Here is an 18,037-nt window from a genome sequence, read left to right as displayed (position 1 = left end):
AACTGGGTCACGCCCCCTGCAAGTATCCTTGTCTCTTTCCAGCCTTAGTAAATAAGCGATCAAATGCATTTTATTGTCATATTGCGCGTTATATAACATTTCAGGAGATATAAGACCTTTCAGGAGGATTAAACTGTATATATTGAATGTTTGAAGAGGATTGTCGGTGAAATGTACATCAATGCGATTACTGCTGGGGAACTATTGTGGCATGTTGAGACGTTTCCATGGCGACCGGTAAATGGAATCTATGATCACTTTATCTGGAAGTTGTCAGGGATGTGGCGAATTTGATGCTGTAATTGTTTATGGTAATGGGATAGCATTGGAGGTAAGGGCGTATACTCGTAGGCTTTGATGCTATGGAAAACTGTATACAGGTAATTTTGGTATTAAACAATACATTTTCTCCAAAATGGCTCATAAAACCTGTTTGTAATTTATATTTCTATAAACTGTCAGAAAATGTATATTTTACGGACAATTAGTTATATTGATATTATACAAACAGTAGGTTATTTCCTAAGTTGTTTCCTCTAAGGCTGTCTCCGTGTTGCCTGGGATTGCTGTGGAATCTGTGTTTTTGATAATTCTCATTTTCTTCGCAATGGGGGTAAATTTTTATTTTACACTTGACTACAGTAGTCAAATGTTGTCTAACCAAAATGGCTTGAATTCAGTCGCTATACACTGTTTGTTTATGTATAACTATTTTCCGATGCTGTATGTACTAAGAATAATATATGTATGCATTTTCTATCCATATTTCATAACTATATTTTACTTTAAAACCATAGATTAAGTATAAGAAGATCATACACGAAAATGCGACCGCCTAAGAAGGCGCATACACTACACCACACATAGATGACGCCACAAAAAAATGCCGTCTTGCCATCGACTATTTGTGGATTGGCGTTTAGCGTCACTTTCGAGCCATAAATCTATGTCAAAAGTGACACTTAACGCCATCTACAAGTGTAATCGAAAGCTACAAGACATTTTTTTTGTGGTGCCATCTATGTGTGGTGTAGTGTAGGTATGCGCGCTTTTAGGCGGTCGCATTTTAATGTATGGGATGGTATGATTTTCTTATATGTATTTAATCTATGTTAAAACCTAATTAGAAATACACTTTTTGATACAATAATTCTGTTATAAATAAAGGGTTTTCTTTATTGAAGCTACATTTTTCATCTGAAGGCATCACACCCGTTATATAAAATGCACCGCAGAACATTTCAGAGCTCAGAGCAAAAGTTTATATTAAACATTATGTTTGGTTTGAGCTACTCATTCCGACCGCTTTATTTGAAGCTTATTAAAATATGAAAATGTTCAAACATCAACTATTAGTATAACTTTGTGGGTTGATATAAAGTGAAATGAATGGTAAATTGTTTTTGTATGTAAATATAATGCTTCATATTAATTTACAAAAATACTTGTATGAGTGAAGGCTGAGCCAGCTGTTAGATAACAATTGTGAACGGCGGCATACTGTGAACATCAAAGCAGTGAGACTTCTGTACTTGTACTATTATTTTTCACATACATAATTAAAGCACGTCGCTAGTAAAATGGCCCAGTTGAATCAAATACTTAAATTTCAGCATTTTTCCCTCGTTAATATCAAGCAAAAAGCTTTAGGTGCGAAATAGTTTTCAACGGAGCTTTATTTGGTTTAAAAAATAAGAGGCTTTCATGGAAGCTTAACGAGACAAGTGAAAGCTGTACAGGTGTAAACGTTTTAAGCGAGTGTTTTGTTTTAAGCCTCTTACAGTAAATACACGATTTTGTTACTAACTATTTTCCGGATGGCAAGGTAACTTAGTTTTAGGTGTACACTAGCTTTAGAAAACTCGCTTTAGAAAGAGACAAAAAGTAGCCTATGTCACTCTCCACCCCATCAACATCTCCACTTAAAAGAATCACGTCAATTTGCCGTGAAAAACGGCCAAACAAACAGACACACGCACATTCCCATTTATAAGTATGGATTAGTAACTTTAACGTATGAGATAGCAATATATGTGTATGGTCGGTGAAAATGCTTCAGTGGGATTTGACATTTGACGACCAGTTTGGCGTAGTCGGTACCCTGACTGCTAAGCCTTATGGTCCCCGGTTCGAATCCCAGTAAGGGCATTTATTTGTGTGATGAGCACAGATATAAATGTTCCTGAGTCATTGGTATTATCTGTTGAATATAATTTAAGTATTAATTGTATATTGTTTATATCGTTGTCTGAGTAGATACACAACATGAGCCTTCTTGAGTTTACCGCGAGACTCAGTCAATCTGTGTCCTTGTTTGTGTTGTGTTTATCCTATAATATTTACTACTTACTTGGCTGACGCGATAACCCAAAATGAGTTTTGGCCTCCAACACAAGAGCACGCCATTTGGCTCGGTCTTAAGCGGTATCCCGCCAGTTTTCGTCGACGCCGAGCTCACGGAGGTCTACCTCCACTCTATCCGCCCAACGATATTTTGGGTGTCCAGCAGGACGGCCTCCAATCGGTCTCCCCAAGTAGGCCCTTTTGTCTGCCCGATCTTCTCCCATTCTTTTAAGGTGACCTAGCCAACGGAGACGATGTGCTATAATATGTATTTATTTACTAGAAATGAAAACAAAGGAACACTCATCCAAACCAAACATTACAATCACTTATTTGCAGCCACAATTCCATATTTCTTACCCCGGCCTGCATAATGTTGCCATTTTAAAACGGGCAGTTTCCCCATTTCCCCTCCATAAAGGGTAGGTACTATTACAGTTACTCCGATAAGCCAATACTAATGTTCTTGAACTCAAATATCACGCCGCAATTTCCGGTGGTGACCCAAGTCGAGGTATTAAATATATATGCAGACAAAGTGCCAGAAATATGTATACACGTCGTATTAACTGTCAGGGTCAATTGGTGCGACCATCCCTGTGTGGGGACAGGCTAAGAATTTCACCACTCTCTTTCCTCCCTGAGTGTCATTAGAAGTCGACTGTGGGTTTGGGTTCAGTGGTATGGACGACAACGACAAATTGATAATTCCGATTTCTTTCGACTGGTTAATTGCTACCAATTAGTGCAGGAAGGATTTCAAGGCAAAAATTAAAATGGCGGCTTAAATGTATAGGATATCGGTCCTACATCCGATATCGGATCGAATAATGTGAAAACGCATTTACACCGAGATTTTAGAAGTCTTTTGAGCTCTGCCTACTGTCACTACTTTGAAAAAATCTCGTATCTCACGCTGCTCCTCAAAGTTAAAACGCAGTAAGTCTATATGCAATCCATACTATACTTACTACAAATTTCTTTTCATTGACAGACGAAAGTACAAGTTTTTTTAAAAGTAGTGACGATATGTAGTGTATTAGTTATATGTATGTTAATTGACAATCTCTTTTTGCACCATCTAACCCAATAAATAACCAATCCATCAGTTATTTTACGCACCAAATGCATTTCACCATTTATTGACTGTGAATTTGTCTCCGAGTTGACAATGCAAATGATTAGCCTGCATTATTCATGGTAATGCAATTGTGTGCTGTGGATCATTATGGTGGTAATATTAGATTCGAATATAACCAGTAATGAGTATGAAACAGAATGGCACGTTCCGTTGTAGATCAAATATCTTATAAATAAATAAATAATACATAATAAATATTAGGAGAAAGCGCTGGTAAACTAGCGGTAAGGACGTGCGACTTTCGTTCCGGAGGTCGCAGGTTCGAACCCCGGCTCGCACAATGAGTTTTTCTGAATCTTTGTGCGTCATTTGATATTTGGAAAATATCATTTGATATTTTCCAGTCGCTTTTCGGTGAAGGAAAACATCGTGAGGAAGTTTACCCTTCGGGTTGGAAGGTCAGATGGCGGTCGCTTTCGTAAAAACTAGTGTGTACGCCAAATCTTGGGATTAGTTGTCAAAGTGGAAACCAGGCTCCCATGAGCCGTGAGAAACTCAAATTTAGTATGAATAATTTGAGACACATATTTATCGTCGGGCTCGTGATTCTGAGAAGAATGTCGTCCAGATCTGGTGAAATTAGATATTCGAGATTTATTTTGAAAAACACCCACAGGATATATTTCAGTTTTTTTTTCATACATGTACCTATATATACAATACTTAAGTATATATTTCTATCTTTTCAGATGAACCGAGCAATACAGGTGAAGCCGGCGGACAGCGAAAATAGAGGAGGTAAATGTCATTCAATTTATTTATGGTAACAAGAATATATTATTTAAGTACCTTCATATCTACATGTTCACTTTTAAGTCGTCTTTCATTTCAAATTTGTAGCATGAATACTTTAGTAGTCCCAAGTAAAGATATACTTAATTGCATTTTCAGAGAAGAATATTAAAACACTAATATAATCATTGATTATTTGAAAACTATGAAAACGATTTATTGAATTGATTGCGTATAATGAATAGTCACCCGTTGACCACGAACGCTGTAAATAAGAGTAGGGATGTATTATAAATTCATTATGCGCAATATAATTCGTCTTCATAGTTTTCTTTCATTTTCATTCTTTCATGAATAGGTAACTATCAATACAATATTAATTAGTTTTAAATAAAAAATCTTAAACACAAGCAGTAAGCGTTATGAAGGTTTACTCGTAATAACTGACTTTTATAGGCAACACACTAGTGCTATTTACCTATTAACTATGAAATCACTAACGAATTATCTTTCATAATTTTCAATTTGTATATCTGCCTATTGCTTTGAAAAATCCACGATTCGAAAACTGCAAAAGCAAGTTCGCCAATAGGCCCGCAGAGCGGCAGTTTCAGCCAGTGCCGAGGCTGACCCGGCCCACCGCGGACAACCGGTGGGCCGCCCAGGCTGGCAGCATTCCATGTTTCTTGGCCCGCCCCGAACAAGAAATTTACTTTCTTTTGTTGGAAGGATAGTGGACCGATTTGAACGTATATTTGAGCCATTTTTTTCAAAGTAGTCCACTCCACTTTTTTTATTACATGGGTATTTTTTACGAGATTCATACTCAGAATCGCGAGGTCTTTCGATCCTCCTGATAGGAGAAAAAAAATGTGCCAAGATTTCCATACATTATTCAAACCTTACATTCCATAACCGCCATACAAAATGTATGAAAAACTGGTAACAGAATGAGAAAAAAACCTTGGGACACTTTTTTCTCGTATTGGATTGAAAGAGCTCGCAATTCTGAGTGGAAACTACAAAAATTTCCAAACCCAAAAAAAGTGGAGTGGACAACTTTAAAAAAAATGGCCCATTTGACCTCAAAACGATGCCTTAAGCTGCGTGCGTTTTCACTTAGTGTTCTAAACAGTTCTGCGTGAGCATTTGTTCGTTAGTGCACCCCTAGAAGTATGGAAGTCAAGTGTTTACATCTGCGCACGGACGAACGAATTCTCGCTTAGAACACTAATTGAAAACGCAACTTTAATGATGTAATTTTGCGTGTGCATTTAGGTTAAACTCGTTTAGTTATTTATTAAAGCGAGACACGCCAATGAAGGGTTTCAAAATTAATAATTTAAATATCATTTTGTTGACATGTTAGCTTATTTTTATTTATTGTTAATTTTAACACGTAATGTTAGGTATATGTCACCGTAAATATTAAATCACTACAAAAAAAAACCTAATAGTTTTGAATGATTCACATGCCAAGTGTCATGCTTTCTGCCAGACCGGACTGTACATCTGGTTAAGAACTCGTACTAGTTAGTTTCATTTGACTTATCCTGAATAGGACACCATACCATGATTCCTTTTTCGATTTTGGTCAAGTTCCCGATATTTAGACGCAGTTACATTGCATCACTCATGATCACTGTACTTATCCCGGTCAAAACAAGTCTAAAAATGTAGTAATTATTTTACTCTCGACTAGTTTTTTCTAGCAGCTTCGCCCGCGTACTAATATAATCTTGTTTTCTCATACAAACTTTGGACCCCTATTTCACTCCCTTAGAAGGTGAATTTTGAAAAATTCTTTCTTAGTGCTCCTCTACACCTTATTACCTACGTGCCAAATTTGGAATCTCTAGGACCAGCGGTTTCGGCCATGCGTTGATATGTCAGTCAGTCAGTCAGTTTCTTCTTTTATATATTTAGACTAAACAGATATAAAGTGGTGTAAAGTGCTCTGGGAACTATTTTTTATTAAAAAACCTATCATTATATAAAAACACACACTAAGTTTCCAGTTAATATTAAACTTTTATAAATACTGTAAATACACATAAATACTGGCAGCGAACGTAAACCGCTCTCAAGAGATATAACTTCGGTTCATGTAACATTTACTAAAAAGCATGTTCAAATGAAATTATTAAGGTAGGGTACATCCTAATAAATTAATTACGTACCCTTACGAATACTTTGGCAACCGACATATTTTCAAGGAGGCCGTTCCTTTTCCGAATATCCGCAAAGGGTTGGTGTAACGACGCATTTTGCCTTTTAATTTTTAGGGAAGGGATTAGGGTGAAATATGTCCAGTTTGGAAATTTCCTTTTTTTTTTCATTTATTTGAATGTGTTCGTTGAATAAGGATTTTCTTTATCTTTCGTTGTACGTTTAAATTTAGCTGTTTAAAGTTACGTTCTTTTATGTTATTTAGTCGTACTATTTTTTGTATTCAATTTCTAACCCCAATACTTAATAGTTATTCAATATTCAGTAACCACATAGTAATATTTTGAAATAAATAGTGTATCAATGTCGTTACTAGTTTTAGTTTGATGTAGATAAAAACATTCTTGCATACTTCTTCTGTAAAGTGTTTTTTCTATTACCACGAAATAGGTATTGGTACAATTTTCCAACACAAATCAACATGCCATCCAAATCGAAAGCTAACACCAGCCTGTTAGTCTGATTCATGCTATCACATATACGTCAAATATTAGGTCTAGTTACTAAAGTAATCAGATATGTCAGCGTCAAAATTGGCATTTCTGATAAAAGAATAATATCCGATCTCTATCATATCTAGACATAACGTTTGACGTGTATCCTAGTTCGAATGATGCCACGATACGTCGATAGCCATGTTTACTTTAGTGCACATATTTCCGAAATGCCCAGACAGTTATTACGAACGACTTACTGGCACGTCAGAGCAATTACTGCTCGGGCGAATGGGCAATCGGCTGCCACGTAGCGCCACTCTTTGTTTACTCTAGAGGCCTAGAGGCTAATTCTGACGTACGTTTTGATATAATTATGATATTAGAGCTTTTTAGCCATATTGACACCTGACACTGACAATTCTGTGCCTATTTATGGGTTGAAAGCAAATAGGATCAAGTAACAGAGAGTTACTGTCAAAGTAAAATATGTATGTAGACCGCCTGTTGTTTACCTTTGTTCGTGTTTCTTCCTTGTTTTGTATTGTTGTATTTTATCAAGGTGTGCAATAAAGAGTATTGTATTGTATTGTATTGTAATCACAGTGCATAGACTGCCATCAGTTTTGACAATTTAGCCCATATTCTTAGCTTGATATGTGTTAAATTGTCAAATGTTAATATTAGCGCCATCTAGCTGAGCGTACCCCAAAGGTGTAATGCCATCTAGGCCACCGTACCTTTTTCTGTATGGTACTGAGGTACGTTTTTTTCTTAGACTTTATCTGTCTATACGGAGTTAATATATGTCTTTGCTACGGTGCACATATCACTACCTAAGCCACTACCATTTTTTTTGTAGGTAATTCTCAATATAAGTAAAGTAATATTACTATATTTCTTTCTGCACTTTTGTAGATACTTTTTAATAATATTATAGAAGTACAATCCAAATTGCCGCATTTTTTATGACCGTTTGTTTCTTATAAATAAAGAAATCGTTTTAGTATCAAAATATAATATTAAATTGGCTTCCAGTGCCGCGATAATAATTAGTATCAATTTCTAGGCGCTAATTGGTAACAATCGTAACTGGGAATAATTGCTATCTTGGCTTAAGCTTAAATTATTCACACTTTGCTTAGCGTGATAAATTAATGATACCTAACGAACGATCTTTGAGATGCTTAGATTTATTATAAACTTATATTTATTGTATAATCTAATTGTCTTATCTCTTTGACCCCCGACGCCAAAAACGTTTGACGTGTCTGTCTGTTTGTCTGTCTGTGTGTGTGTGTGTGTGTCTGTCTGTGGCATCCCGAACGGATGAACCGATTTAGATTTAGGTTTTTTTGTTTGAAAGCTAAGTTAGTCATGAAATCGATCCACTATGTCGGAAGTTTTTTTTAAAAAGTTTAAATTTTGTGGTTATAGTTAAAAAGTTAGGTAGTTATAAAATGAACAGTCTTATTTTTATAGCAGTTCTGCAACTTTTATTTTTGATCAAATATTTGTCGTAAAACGTTTGATTTTAAGTCAAGTTTTATGGGGTATATTTTTAATTCATATTTATATTATCTATTTATTTGTTACTTAAATTCGTTGTTGAACGTTATGAAACTATTATAATATGTAAATTAGAAATGGTCAAAGAAATAATAGAATTAAAAGATTTTTATACACATTTTCCAAACGTTTTCTTTCTTTGTTTGCCAATTTTAAGTCACGAAAACTGTCGTATTAAAAACTTCGATTGTATATGAGAGCGTCTAATTGGCTGCTACTACTAAATACTAGTTAATGTAACTAAATACCCGTCAATACCATGAATCATATCAAACATCAGTGAACGGCTTATTCCGCCATCTTCCATTTTGCAACGTGATTTACATTGCGAAGCCAACCTTCTCTAATCGCCGGTTCCATTCCGCTCGTTCCGTTTCCAATTCGTTTTCATTTTTAACCTAAAGCTGCCCCACAATGAGCGCCCGGACATTTTGACTTATTTATGCTTTTGAAATGTTTTTATGAATTTTTAAGCTCTTTTATGTTATTGAAATGAATCGAGAATATTCCAAGGAAGTCATTTTAAAGTAGATTGTGAATTTTATCGTGTTTTTCTTATCAATATCTCACAGTCAAAGACATTTGAAGGGATGTTTATGGAGCACGTTTACAGGACTTGAGAGTTTAACAAAACAATAAATACAAGATTTATAAACTATATAAATATACATAACAAAGTAGTTAATTTTTCTTACATTTTCCACACAAAGTAACGTGTTTCTAAGTAAGACTCTCATCTCCCTCATTATTTTAAAGCTCAAGGGAAAGAATAGGAAATCCGGTCACTAAATGTGAAAAAAAAACAAAAGCTCAGAATTTAGTGAAATATTGATATTTAGCTCTGTCTTTAAGGTGACATAAAATGTCTATAATTTCATAACGAATCCTTTTCAAAATCAGTATCTAATAACGCCGTCGTCAAACTGAATGACAGCGGCCAGTATTCATTACTAAAATGTAATCGATCGATTTCAATAATTCACAGTCGGTGACGATCCTAGAACGACCCCCCCCCCCCTTCTCCCGAAATCACATAAACTTAAACACGGAATAAGTGTAAGGCCTGAGTAGACGCTTGGTGCAGAGCGTTCGGCGGGGCGGGCGATCGTGCATACGACCCACAGAGAACCTCCTATAGAGTGCCAATATTGTACATTTTGTGCGCGCTACAAGTCACCAGTGCTTGGGGCGCGAGGAGCGGGAGGGGAATGTGTTTAGCGCGCTGCGATTGGTCGTTTCAAGGACGGCAGGCAGTCGCGCCAGATGAAAAGGGACAGAAGTATGACTGTCCCTCTACTGTCGCGTAAGTAGCCAGTGTAAGTTGACCTATGCCGGCTCTGAATCTTATACTTTTAAACGAGCAATTCTTGTATATTTATTTATTTATTTATTTATTTATTTATATATATATTTATTTACACTGACGATCTCGGAAACCGCTCTAACGATTTCGCAGAAATTTGTTATGTGGGGGTTTTTGGGGTGAAAAATCGGTCTAACTTATCCTTAGGTCCCGGAAAACGCGAATTTTCGAGTTTTCATGCGTTTTTCTTCGCGCGCCATCTCGTGTGCAGTAGTTGTACTGTTAAGACAGAATTCTTTCGGTCGATGTAAGTACTATTTATTGCAAACACTAGATGGCGACACAGGTCAAGGCTAAAACGAAAAAAAATACACTATTTGAGTTTTTGTGGCGAAATGCGCGCCATCTCGTGTGGAGTAGTTGTGTTGTTAAGGCTGAGAATTCTTTCGCTCGATGTAGGTACTATTCATTTTTGAACTAGATGGCGACACATGTCAAGGATACGAAACAGAACCGAGCGAAGCTCGGTTGCCCAGATATTAAATTATAAATATGACTTATTTGTGGAATGTAATTTTTTTTTTTTTTTTTTATACTACGTCGGTGGCAAACAAGTATACCTACGGCCCGCCTGATGTAAAGCGGTCACCGTAACCTATGGACGCCTGCAACTCAAACAGTGTCACATGCGCGTTGCCACCCCATTAGAAACTTGTACATTCCCTTTTGCTGTGTTAAGTACACAGCAAAAAGGAGTGTACAAGTTCCAAGGAGGGTTCGGGTTGCCGACGACTCAAAGGACAATAAACGGAACAAGTTAGTTCCGTTAGTCCTCCCGTCATCAGCACACCGCACCCTCGTTGAGCTCTGGCAACCTTACTCACCGACAGGAACACAACACTATGAGTAGGGTCTAGTGCTATTTGGCTGCGGTCTTCTGTAAGGCGGAGGTACTACCCCAGTTGGGCTCTGCTCTAGATTCGAACGAGACGATATCCGCTGTGCCGTACCGTCTGTTTTTAAATTTGATCTTCTTGTTACCTTTCCACACCATTTCACACTACAGGTGGACATCTTTAAGGCATCAAAATACCCTTTTTCAATTTTTTTATTGCGAAAAACACGAGCTGCTTTCGGGTCAGTTACTTGGTCGTTACTGATCGGGCACGGCGAGCGCCCGCGCTTATATCATAGCAAATACAAGTAAGGCTGGTGACCGCGAGTCGTCTTGTAATGGATGTCTATAGGGGTTGGTCTGTGATACGACCTAAGCAGCGTCGCCTCAAGACACTTGTGTGAGCTTCAATTGTTTGACATGCACGCCGCACACCCCACCCCGCTGCGCGCCCAATATAAGCGTGCACTCAAGCCTTACACTTACGGCTCAGCCACGACAATGGTCTAAGCGCGACAGCGGTGAGCGGCGGCCATACATTGGAGCGAGACACAGCGATGGGACTTTTCATTCGCACGTATGGCTGCCGCTCACCGCTGTCGCGCTTAGACCAATGTCGTGGCTGAGCCGTTAGGCAGTGATGGGACCAGCGTAGTTTGGATATCGATTGTCCGAACCTCGCGTGACCGAGTAGCCGCGTCGCCGTGTAATTAAAATAAGTGTTTCGTGTAATAACTATGTTAGTGTTGTAACGAGCCCGTGTTTTTGTCTTAATGTGATGTACTTTGACAATGTATTTATCGAAAAATATAGAACATTTCCGATGGGGCATTCAAAGTTATAATCATCTTTAACGTCCGCTACAGTCATTAAACTTTCATTTGACTGGATGTGTTCTGGAAAGAAATATTCAGTAATTTTTTAACCTTTCCCTTTTTACCGTCAGTTATTTTCTTTCTGGCTTTTGTAGGCTTCCTCTTAGGTGCTCAGCCATAAATTTCTTCCTTAGCGTTGTTATAGTAACAGTAATTTCCGTCGAGTTTCCTGTTTTTTTAACTGATGTACTCATTTACCCGACGTGTTTGGGATCCGTGAAGAATGCTCTTTGGTTTCAAGCATATTTTAAATAAAAATAATTATATAGTGAATGCTTTTTTTGTTAACTTTATATAACAGAGTTGTTTTTACTTCAGTATATCTAATACTTTTCTTTAAGCTCAAATTGTGCATATTTGACTGTCAAGGTTTTCACAGAAAAAGTCGTATATTGTTTATTACAATTTTATTATTAAAAAATTTGAATACCGTTATCAGTTTTTCTTATTTTTATTCTACTGACGAATAATTTTATAAATGAAAGGATTATCAATGATTGAAAATCTTGTCCGTCATCTAGCCTACATAAAATATTAGTGACCCTGGCTACTACGTAAGGGAGTTGCCTTTAGTTCCGATGTTAATTAAAGTATACCTATATATCACAATTATTGTGTTGCATGTTTATGAGCAGTTCCCAAAATCTTTGTATATAGCTACGTCAGCAAATTTTAATTAATCTTATTTCGTTACGAACATTTAGTAATATAAGTCGACTTTCATAACATATATACATATAGGATAATTGTTATAATGAAGAAAAATATATAGTTACTAGAAAACCATTATGACGAAATGAAACTTACAAAAATAAAACATTTTATCAAGTAAATCTTGATAACAAAATAGGAATAAAAACAAATGATTTAACTTTTTGAGAACTGCTGATATATCATACACATTCACGAACATCTTACTGACTTTACTAGGTCATAGTTGTTTTGTTTAAAATGGCCATAACATATCTTTATTTATTCAAACATTACAAGAACCCAACCGATTACACCGAGATTGTCCAATCAGCCGGCACGCACACATCATCGACTCAACATCGGCTCACTTATTATTCATCGATAACCCGTCGTTACTGGCATTAATAAGTCACAGCACTGGCGTTTGATGAGTCGCGCATCTGGCGCCGATTCGACGGTTGACGGTGTAATAGGGTTTTGATTTTTATGATTGACGATAGCTGTTTCTGATTGTTTTGAGACGAATACACTAGAATTTATGATTAGATATCGTATTTTATTATAAATTATTGTGATCACAAAATTACATCTGATAGTTTGAAGATGACAAACAAAATACTATAAATAGGCTTACTCATGACCACCTATTGACATATAGGTAAGTAAAATTAATATTCATTTATACATATTTAAAGCAGCATCTTTAAGTGCTTATTAATTTCAAGGGAAATACGTGATCAATACCGTAACAATTTATGAAACATAATAGGTGACGTAACTCTCTATTTTGCACTAAATCGGAACATGCGTATTACGAGCTCGTTGTCAGAATTTACGGTACACTTGAATGATAAATGCGGTTTTAGGCTTCCGGCGACATTGTAAGTGATAACGGCAGTTTTATGGACCACGTTATGATTTAATAATAAATGGGTTAGTGGTTATTCTCTGTCAACTTTGTATTATGTTGAAGCAAAGACTTTTAACCCTTTTCCGGGCATAGTACGTTTCATCGACCATATGCGTGTCAACGCGATACACACTCTAAACACTACAATCTTCAGGGTACAAATTAGATTGTACTTTTCCAAAAAGTAACTTGCCTTTAAGTCTATCGCCAAAACATCACTATTGTGAATATACCTTGAATTTTGTATAAAAAATTGGCGGGGCTTGGTAAAGGGTTAAGATAAAACAGTGTCAATCTTTATGATTAAATACTTATACCGATTACCACTGAGGTTCTGAAAACTAAATTTAATATCTATACATACAATCACGCCTGTATCCCATGAAGGGGTAGGCACAGCACATGAAACTACTCAAGTTTCAGTGCCACTCTTGGCAAATAAGGGGTTGAAAGAAAACGAAACTGTGACATTGCAGTGACAGGTTGCCAGCCTCTCGCCTACGCCACAATTAAACCCATATCCCACAGTCGCCTTCTACGACACCCACGGGAAGAAAGGGGGTGGTGAAATTCTTAATCCGGTCACCACACGGGGATTTAATATTTATGATAACCGAATGTGAAATCGTAAAAGGCCGTACCACTTTTTAGTATCATAAACAATGAAATATGAATTCTATCGTACTAATCATCAAAATTAGAAATCAAAAATTTTTATTAAGAAATTTTAAAATTGATTTTTAACCACCGACGCAAAAACGACGGGGTGTTATAAGTTTGGCGTGTCTGTCTGTCTGTCCGTCTGTGCGTGTGTCTGTCTGTGGCATCGTAGCTCCCGAACGGATGAACCGATTTAGATTTAGTTTTTTTGTCTGAAAGCTGAGTTAGTCGGGAGTGTTCTTAGCCATGTTTCATGAAAATCGGTCTACTATGTCGCAGTCGGGGGTTTTTTCAAAATTTTAATTTTGTGGTTAGGTTAGGTTAGGTTATAATAAGACTGGCCTAGCGCGTAAAATGACCCTGCCTGCTAAGCCGCGGTCCCGGATTCGAATCCCTGATATTTATTTTTTTATTAATTCCTGGTGCCGTAGCCGAATGGCATTTCTGCGACGCGAAACGAAAACGAAACGCCGCGAAAGGTAGTCTGGCTCTGTCGTGCCAATACGCAAGAGCGATAGAGATAGATATCTACTAGCGTTTCGTTTCGTGAGCGTTTGTGCCATTCGGCTACGTCTGGTCTGAAATTGAATTTTATTTAACGATTGCAGATCACTTTACTATTAAATAAATAATCATAATACTAGTAGTGTATTTACCTGTTTTTAACCCCTGACGCAAAAACGACGCCAAAACTGTCTGTCTGTTTGTCTATCAGTCTGTCTGTGTGTGTGTCTGTCTGTGGCATCGTAGCTTCCGAACGTATGAACCATTTGAATTTCGTTTTTTTTTGTCTGAAAGCTGAGTTAGTCGGGAGTGTTTTTAGCCATGTTTCATGAAAATCGGTCTACTATGTCGCGGTCGGGGGTTTTTTTCAAAATTTTAATTTTTTAGTTAGGTTATTCTATGACCTAATACATATTTAAATAAAGTATTCCACTCTAACTAGCATGTCGTTTGGATCGTATCAAGAATATTAATTTTCCTCACACCTCCGTGTTTACAGTGAAATGTCAACAACAGTTTGATTACAATCTTTATTAATACTGAAGGGGCACAGCTCATGACGCCCTCTAATGTCTTTTGATGGAATTAAAGTAAGGAAATAAAAATACCTCACGTCGATAATAATTTACTTTATGAAAAAATTTAATAATATAAATAATAAAGGACTTCCTAAGACACATTCGGAGGGCCACACTGGAGGCATCATAGATTAAATATAAGAAGATCATACTATCCCATGCATAAAAAAAAAAAAAAAAAAAAAAAAAAAAAAAAAAAAAAAAAAAAAATGTGACCGCCTGAGAACGCGCTACACTACACCACACATAGATGGCGCCACAAAAAAAAAGTCTTGTAGCTGTTGATTATAGATGCCGTTGTGTCACTTTTGACAAGGATGTATGGCTCGAAAGTGACACTTAACGCAACAATCTACAAATAATCGATGGCAACAAGGGATTATTTTGTGGCGCCATCTATGTGTGGTGTAGTATGTGGTGTAGTGTGTATATATAGCTATGGTATAGCTTAACTTCATGACTTTTATCTCATAATTTTCTATACTATAATTAAACGAACAAATTTCATGAAATATAATATCAACTAACTTTAAAGATTGATTACATTTATTGTTCATTACATAATAAAGTTGTCATTGTTAAAAGTGAAAAATAGTTTCATAAAACTAATTATCTTTTCTTTAAACTAATGAACTTTCACCATACTATAAACATATGCACGACAACAATTTGCAATCAATCCATCAGCATACCAACTCCATCAAACATGATTCAAATTCACCGCCCGCGTGCCGTAACCATACAAACACTCGCCGAAATTAGCGATATTTGTCAGTAAAATAGCGATGTTTGTCTGTAAAATACAGTTAATTTCAGCCCTACAGTGTTTGGATTCTTTTGTTGTTGTTGTCCTAAATATAGGCACATCTCGGACACTGGTGATCAAATATATGAAAGAGGCGCGTTCCTAGCACACATTCTAAGCTCGTGTAGGCGTACCATGCTTGTATGAGTGAGATCTGATATGACAGGCCGACTGTTCGCGTTTTGACAGGCGGTAACTGTGAGGTAACCGACAGGGGGTGGGCGGCACTTTCAGTGGGGAGCGGGAGTGGCCATACTGTACGATAGTACTCTTTATTATACTGTGCCGATAGTAAGTAAATGGGGAGTTTTTTTTTTTTTTTTCATATTATGCTGACATCCGTTCGGAAACAACGCTACATCTGATTCGACTTCTGGTTTTGATTTCGTAAAATTCGTTCAATGATATCTCCCCTACTAGCAATTAAAAATCTACTAATAGAATCGAAAACGAGTGGTCATTACCATTTGATTTCAAATTGCTAGCCGTCCTTTTTCGAAAATAGCATTACGCTGTTTACCACGGACTTCCGAACGGCGAATTCGTGCATTCGAAATTCGAAAATCGCCCCTCAGGGTTCCCAGGTCTCGTACCGTTTAAATCATTCATGATTTCATTTTGATATCTTTGTCATAACTTAGAAAAAAATGCATAAATAACACTGTCATTTGTGAAATTTCTGTAAATAGCATCACCACCGTCAAAATAACTTTGACGAAGAATCAATCAAGACGAAATCGCAGCTTGAAGCAAATTTTCTATTCATTAACTAAAAGTTACAAATTTAATACATAATTAAGTACTCAGTATAATAATTCATCAGTATAATAATTCATTCAGCCCTCGGCCTCGGTATCATACGAGTCGTTAACCCGGCCCCAGGGTGGACAGGGTCATCTTCCCTGTACTCCACTGGGGTAGCTCCTATCCGGCGCGTCCTTGTCGCGGGGGTGGGCACCTCTCACTTCAGTAGGCCGTAGTGAGTAGGTGGCTAAGTTCGGATAGGGACCCAGTTCTGCGGGGTATAACGTGGACCCCTGCCCAGGGTTACGGGTGAAGTCCCCAACGGCGAATACAGCGGAGAAGATGTGCTTCGGTACGGTGTATATCGGCGGAAGAGGCAGCGGATTCGGAGTACCGCAGGCGATAGTAAGGTTCAACCTGAACAAATCGGCAACTCCTGCAACCAAACTATCTCCACACGTAATGACCTGTCATTCCTGTGGATAAAAGATGGGGAGGTCGAGTGGGGAACATAAATTCTGGGCAAGTTTGTGTTCTTGAATTTGCATCGTCCCAGGCAATGCAGCGCCAAGCCTGTGTAGAGGTCACTACACCTTCGTCCTCTTTCAGAGGATGGGGGAAAAAACACGGGGAGTCACAGTCACCGGTTATAAGCCAGCGCAAATGGACGTCATGCGCGGGCGCCAGGGGTGGCTCTCGTCGGTAGGATAGCCCATCGCGGCTAATTGACCAGTTACCGCCTGCCTGAGCTGGGCAGCCCCCAGCCAATAGGGTACTGGTCCGTCCCTCGTCTTGCTCTCCTATAGGTGTGTGGAGAAACAGGCACCTCATAGTGCCTGAAACAAGATGAGTTTTTCTGGCACCTGTAACACAAACAAAAACGACAAAAAACAGTAAATTTACATTAATGCGGCTCGGCACCTGGAATGTCAGGACCATGACAGCTGGTCAACATTTGTCACCTGACGTTGCTCCGCAGCTCAGAAAGACTGCTATCATCGATAGAGAACTGTTGAGACTTCGAGTTGATATCGCTGCACTTCAGGAGACACGCCTTGCCGATGAGGGGAGTCTGCGAGAGGAAAACTACACCTTTTTCTGGAAGGGGAAGACTTCGGACCAACGTCGTGAATATGGTGTTGGATTTGCTATTCGTAACCAGTTGGTTAAATGTATGGAAACCCCCTCTTTTATTTCCGAACGTCTCATGAGTTTGCGTATGTCTACTTCAACGGGTCCTGTGAGTGTTATTACAGCATACGCTCCGACTCTTCATTCCAGCTCTGATGTCAAAGACAGCTTTTACGAAAGTCTACGTCTAGTAATGGGGTCTATACGAGCGTCAGATAAACTCATACTACTCGGGGACTTCAACGCCAGGATTGGGAGCAGTGCAATATACTGGCCTGATTGTATGGGTATTCATGGGATAGGAAACATGAATGAAAACGGTCAGCGTCTCCTTGAATTCTGCGCATCCAACAATCTTTGTGTCACTAACACCTTCTTCCGAAGCAAAATGGCTCACAAGGTGTCATGGAAACATCCTAGGTCGGGACATTGGCACCAATTAGACTTTATTATATGTAGGAAAAGAGACTTGCGTGATATTTTAAATACTC

General features: G+C 37.8%; 1 protein-coding gene across 5 annotated transcripts in view; it reads left to right on the top strand.

Moving 5' to 3' along the window:
- LOC125224712 (CUGBP Elav-like family member 4) overlaps positions 1–18,037 on the top strand; it is a 661,017-nt gene that overhangs the window by 327,500 nt on the left and 315,480 nt on the right. For all 5 annotated transcript variants that reach the window (XM_048128162.1, XM_048128168.1, XM_048128159.1 and 2 more), the window contains exon 2: positions 4,174–4,222. In XM_048128162.1, the coding sequence (XP_047984119.1) occupies positions 4,174–4,222 (49 nt within the window). The remainder of the gene's footprint in view (positions 1–4,173; positions 4,223–18,037) is intronic.

Source organism: Leguminivora glycinivorella, chromosome 1 (assembly GCF_023078275.1).
Source record: "Leguminivora glycinivorella isolate SPB_JAAS2020 chromosome 1, LegGlyc_1.1, whole genome shotgun sequence".
Lineage (NCBI taxonomy): Eukaryota > Metazoa > Arthropoda > Insecta > Lepidoptera > Tortricidae > Leguminivora > Leguminivora glycinivorella.
This window is presented reverse-complemented; position numbering and strand designations above follow the sequence as displayed.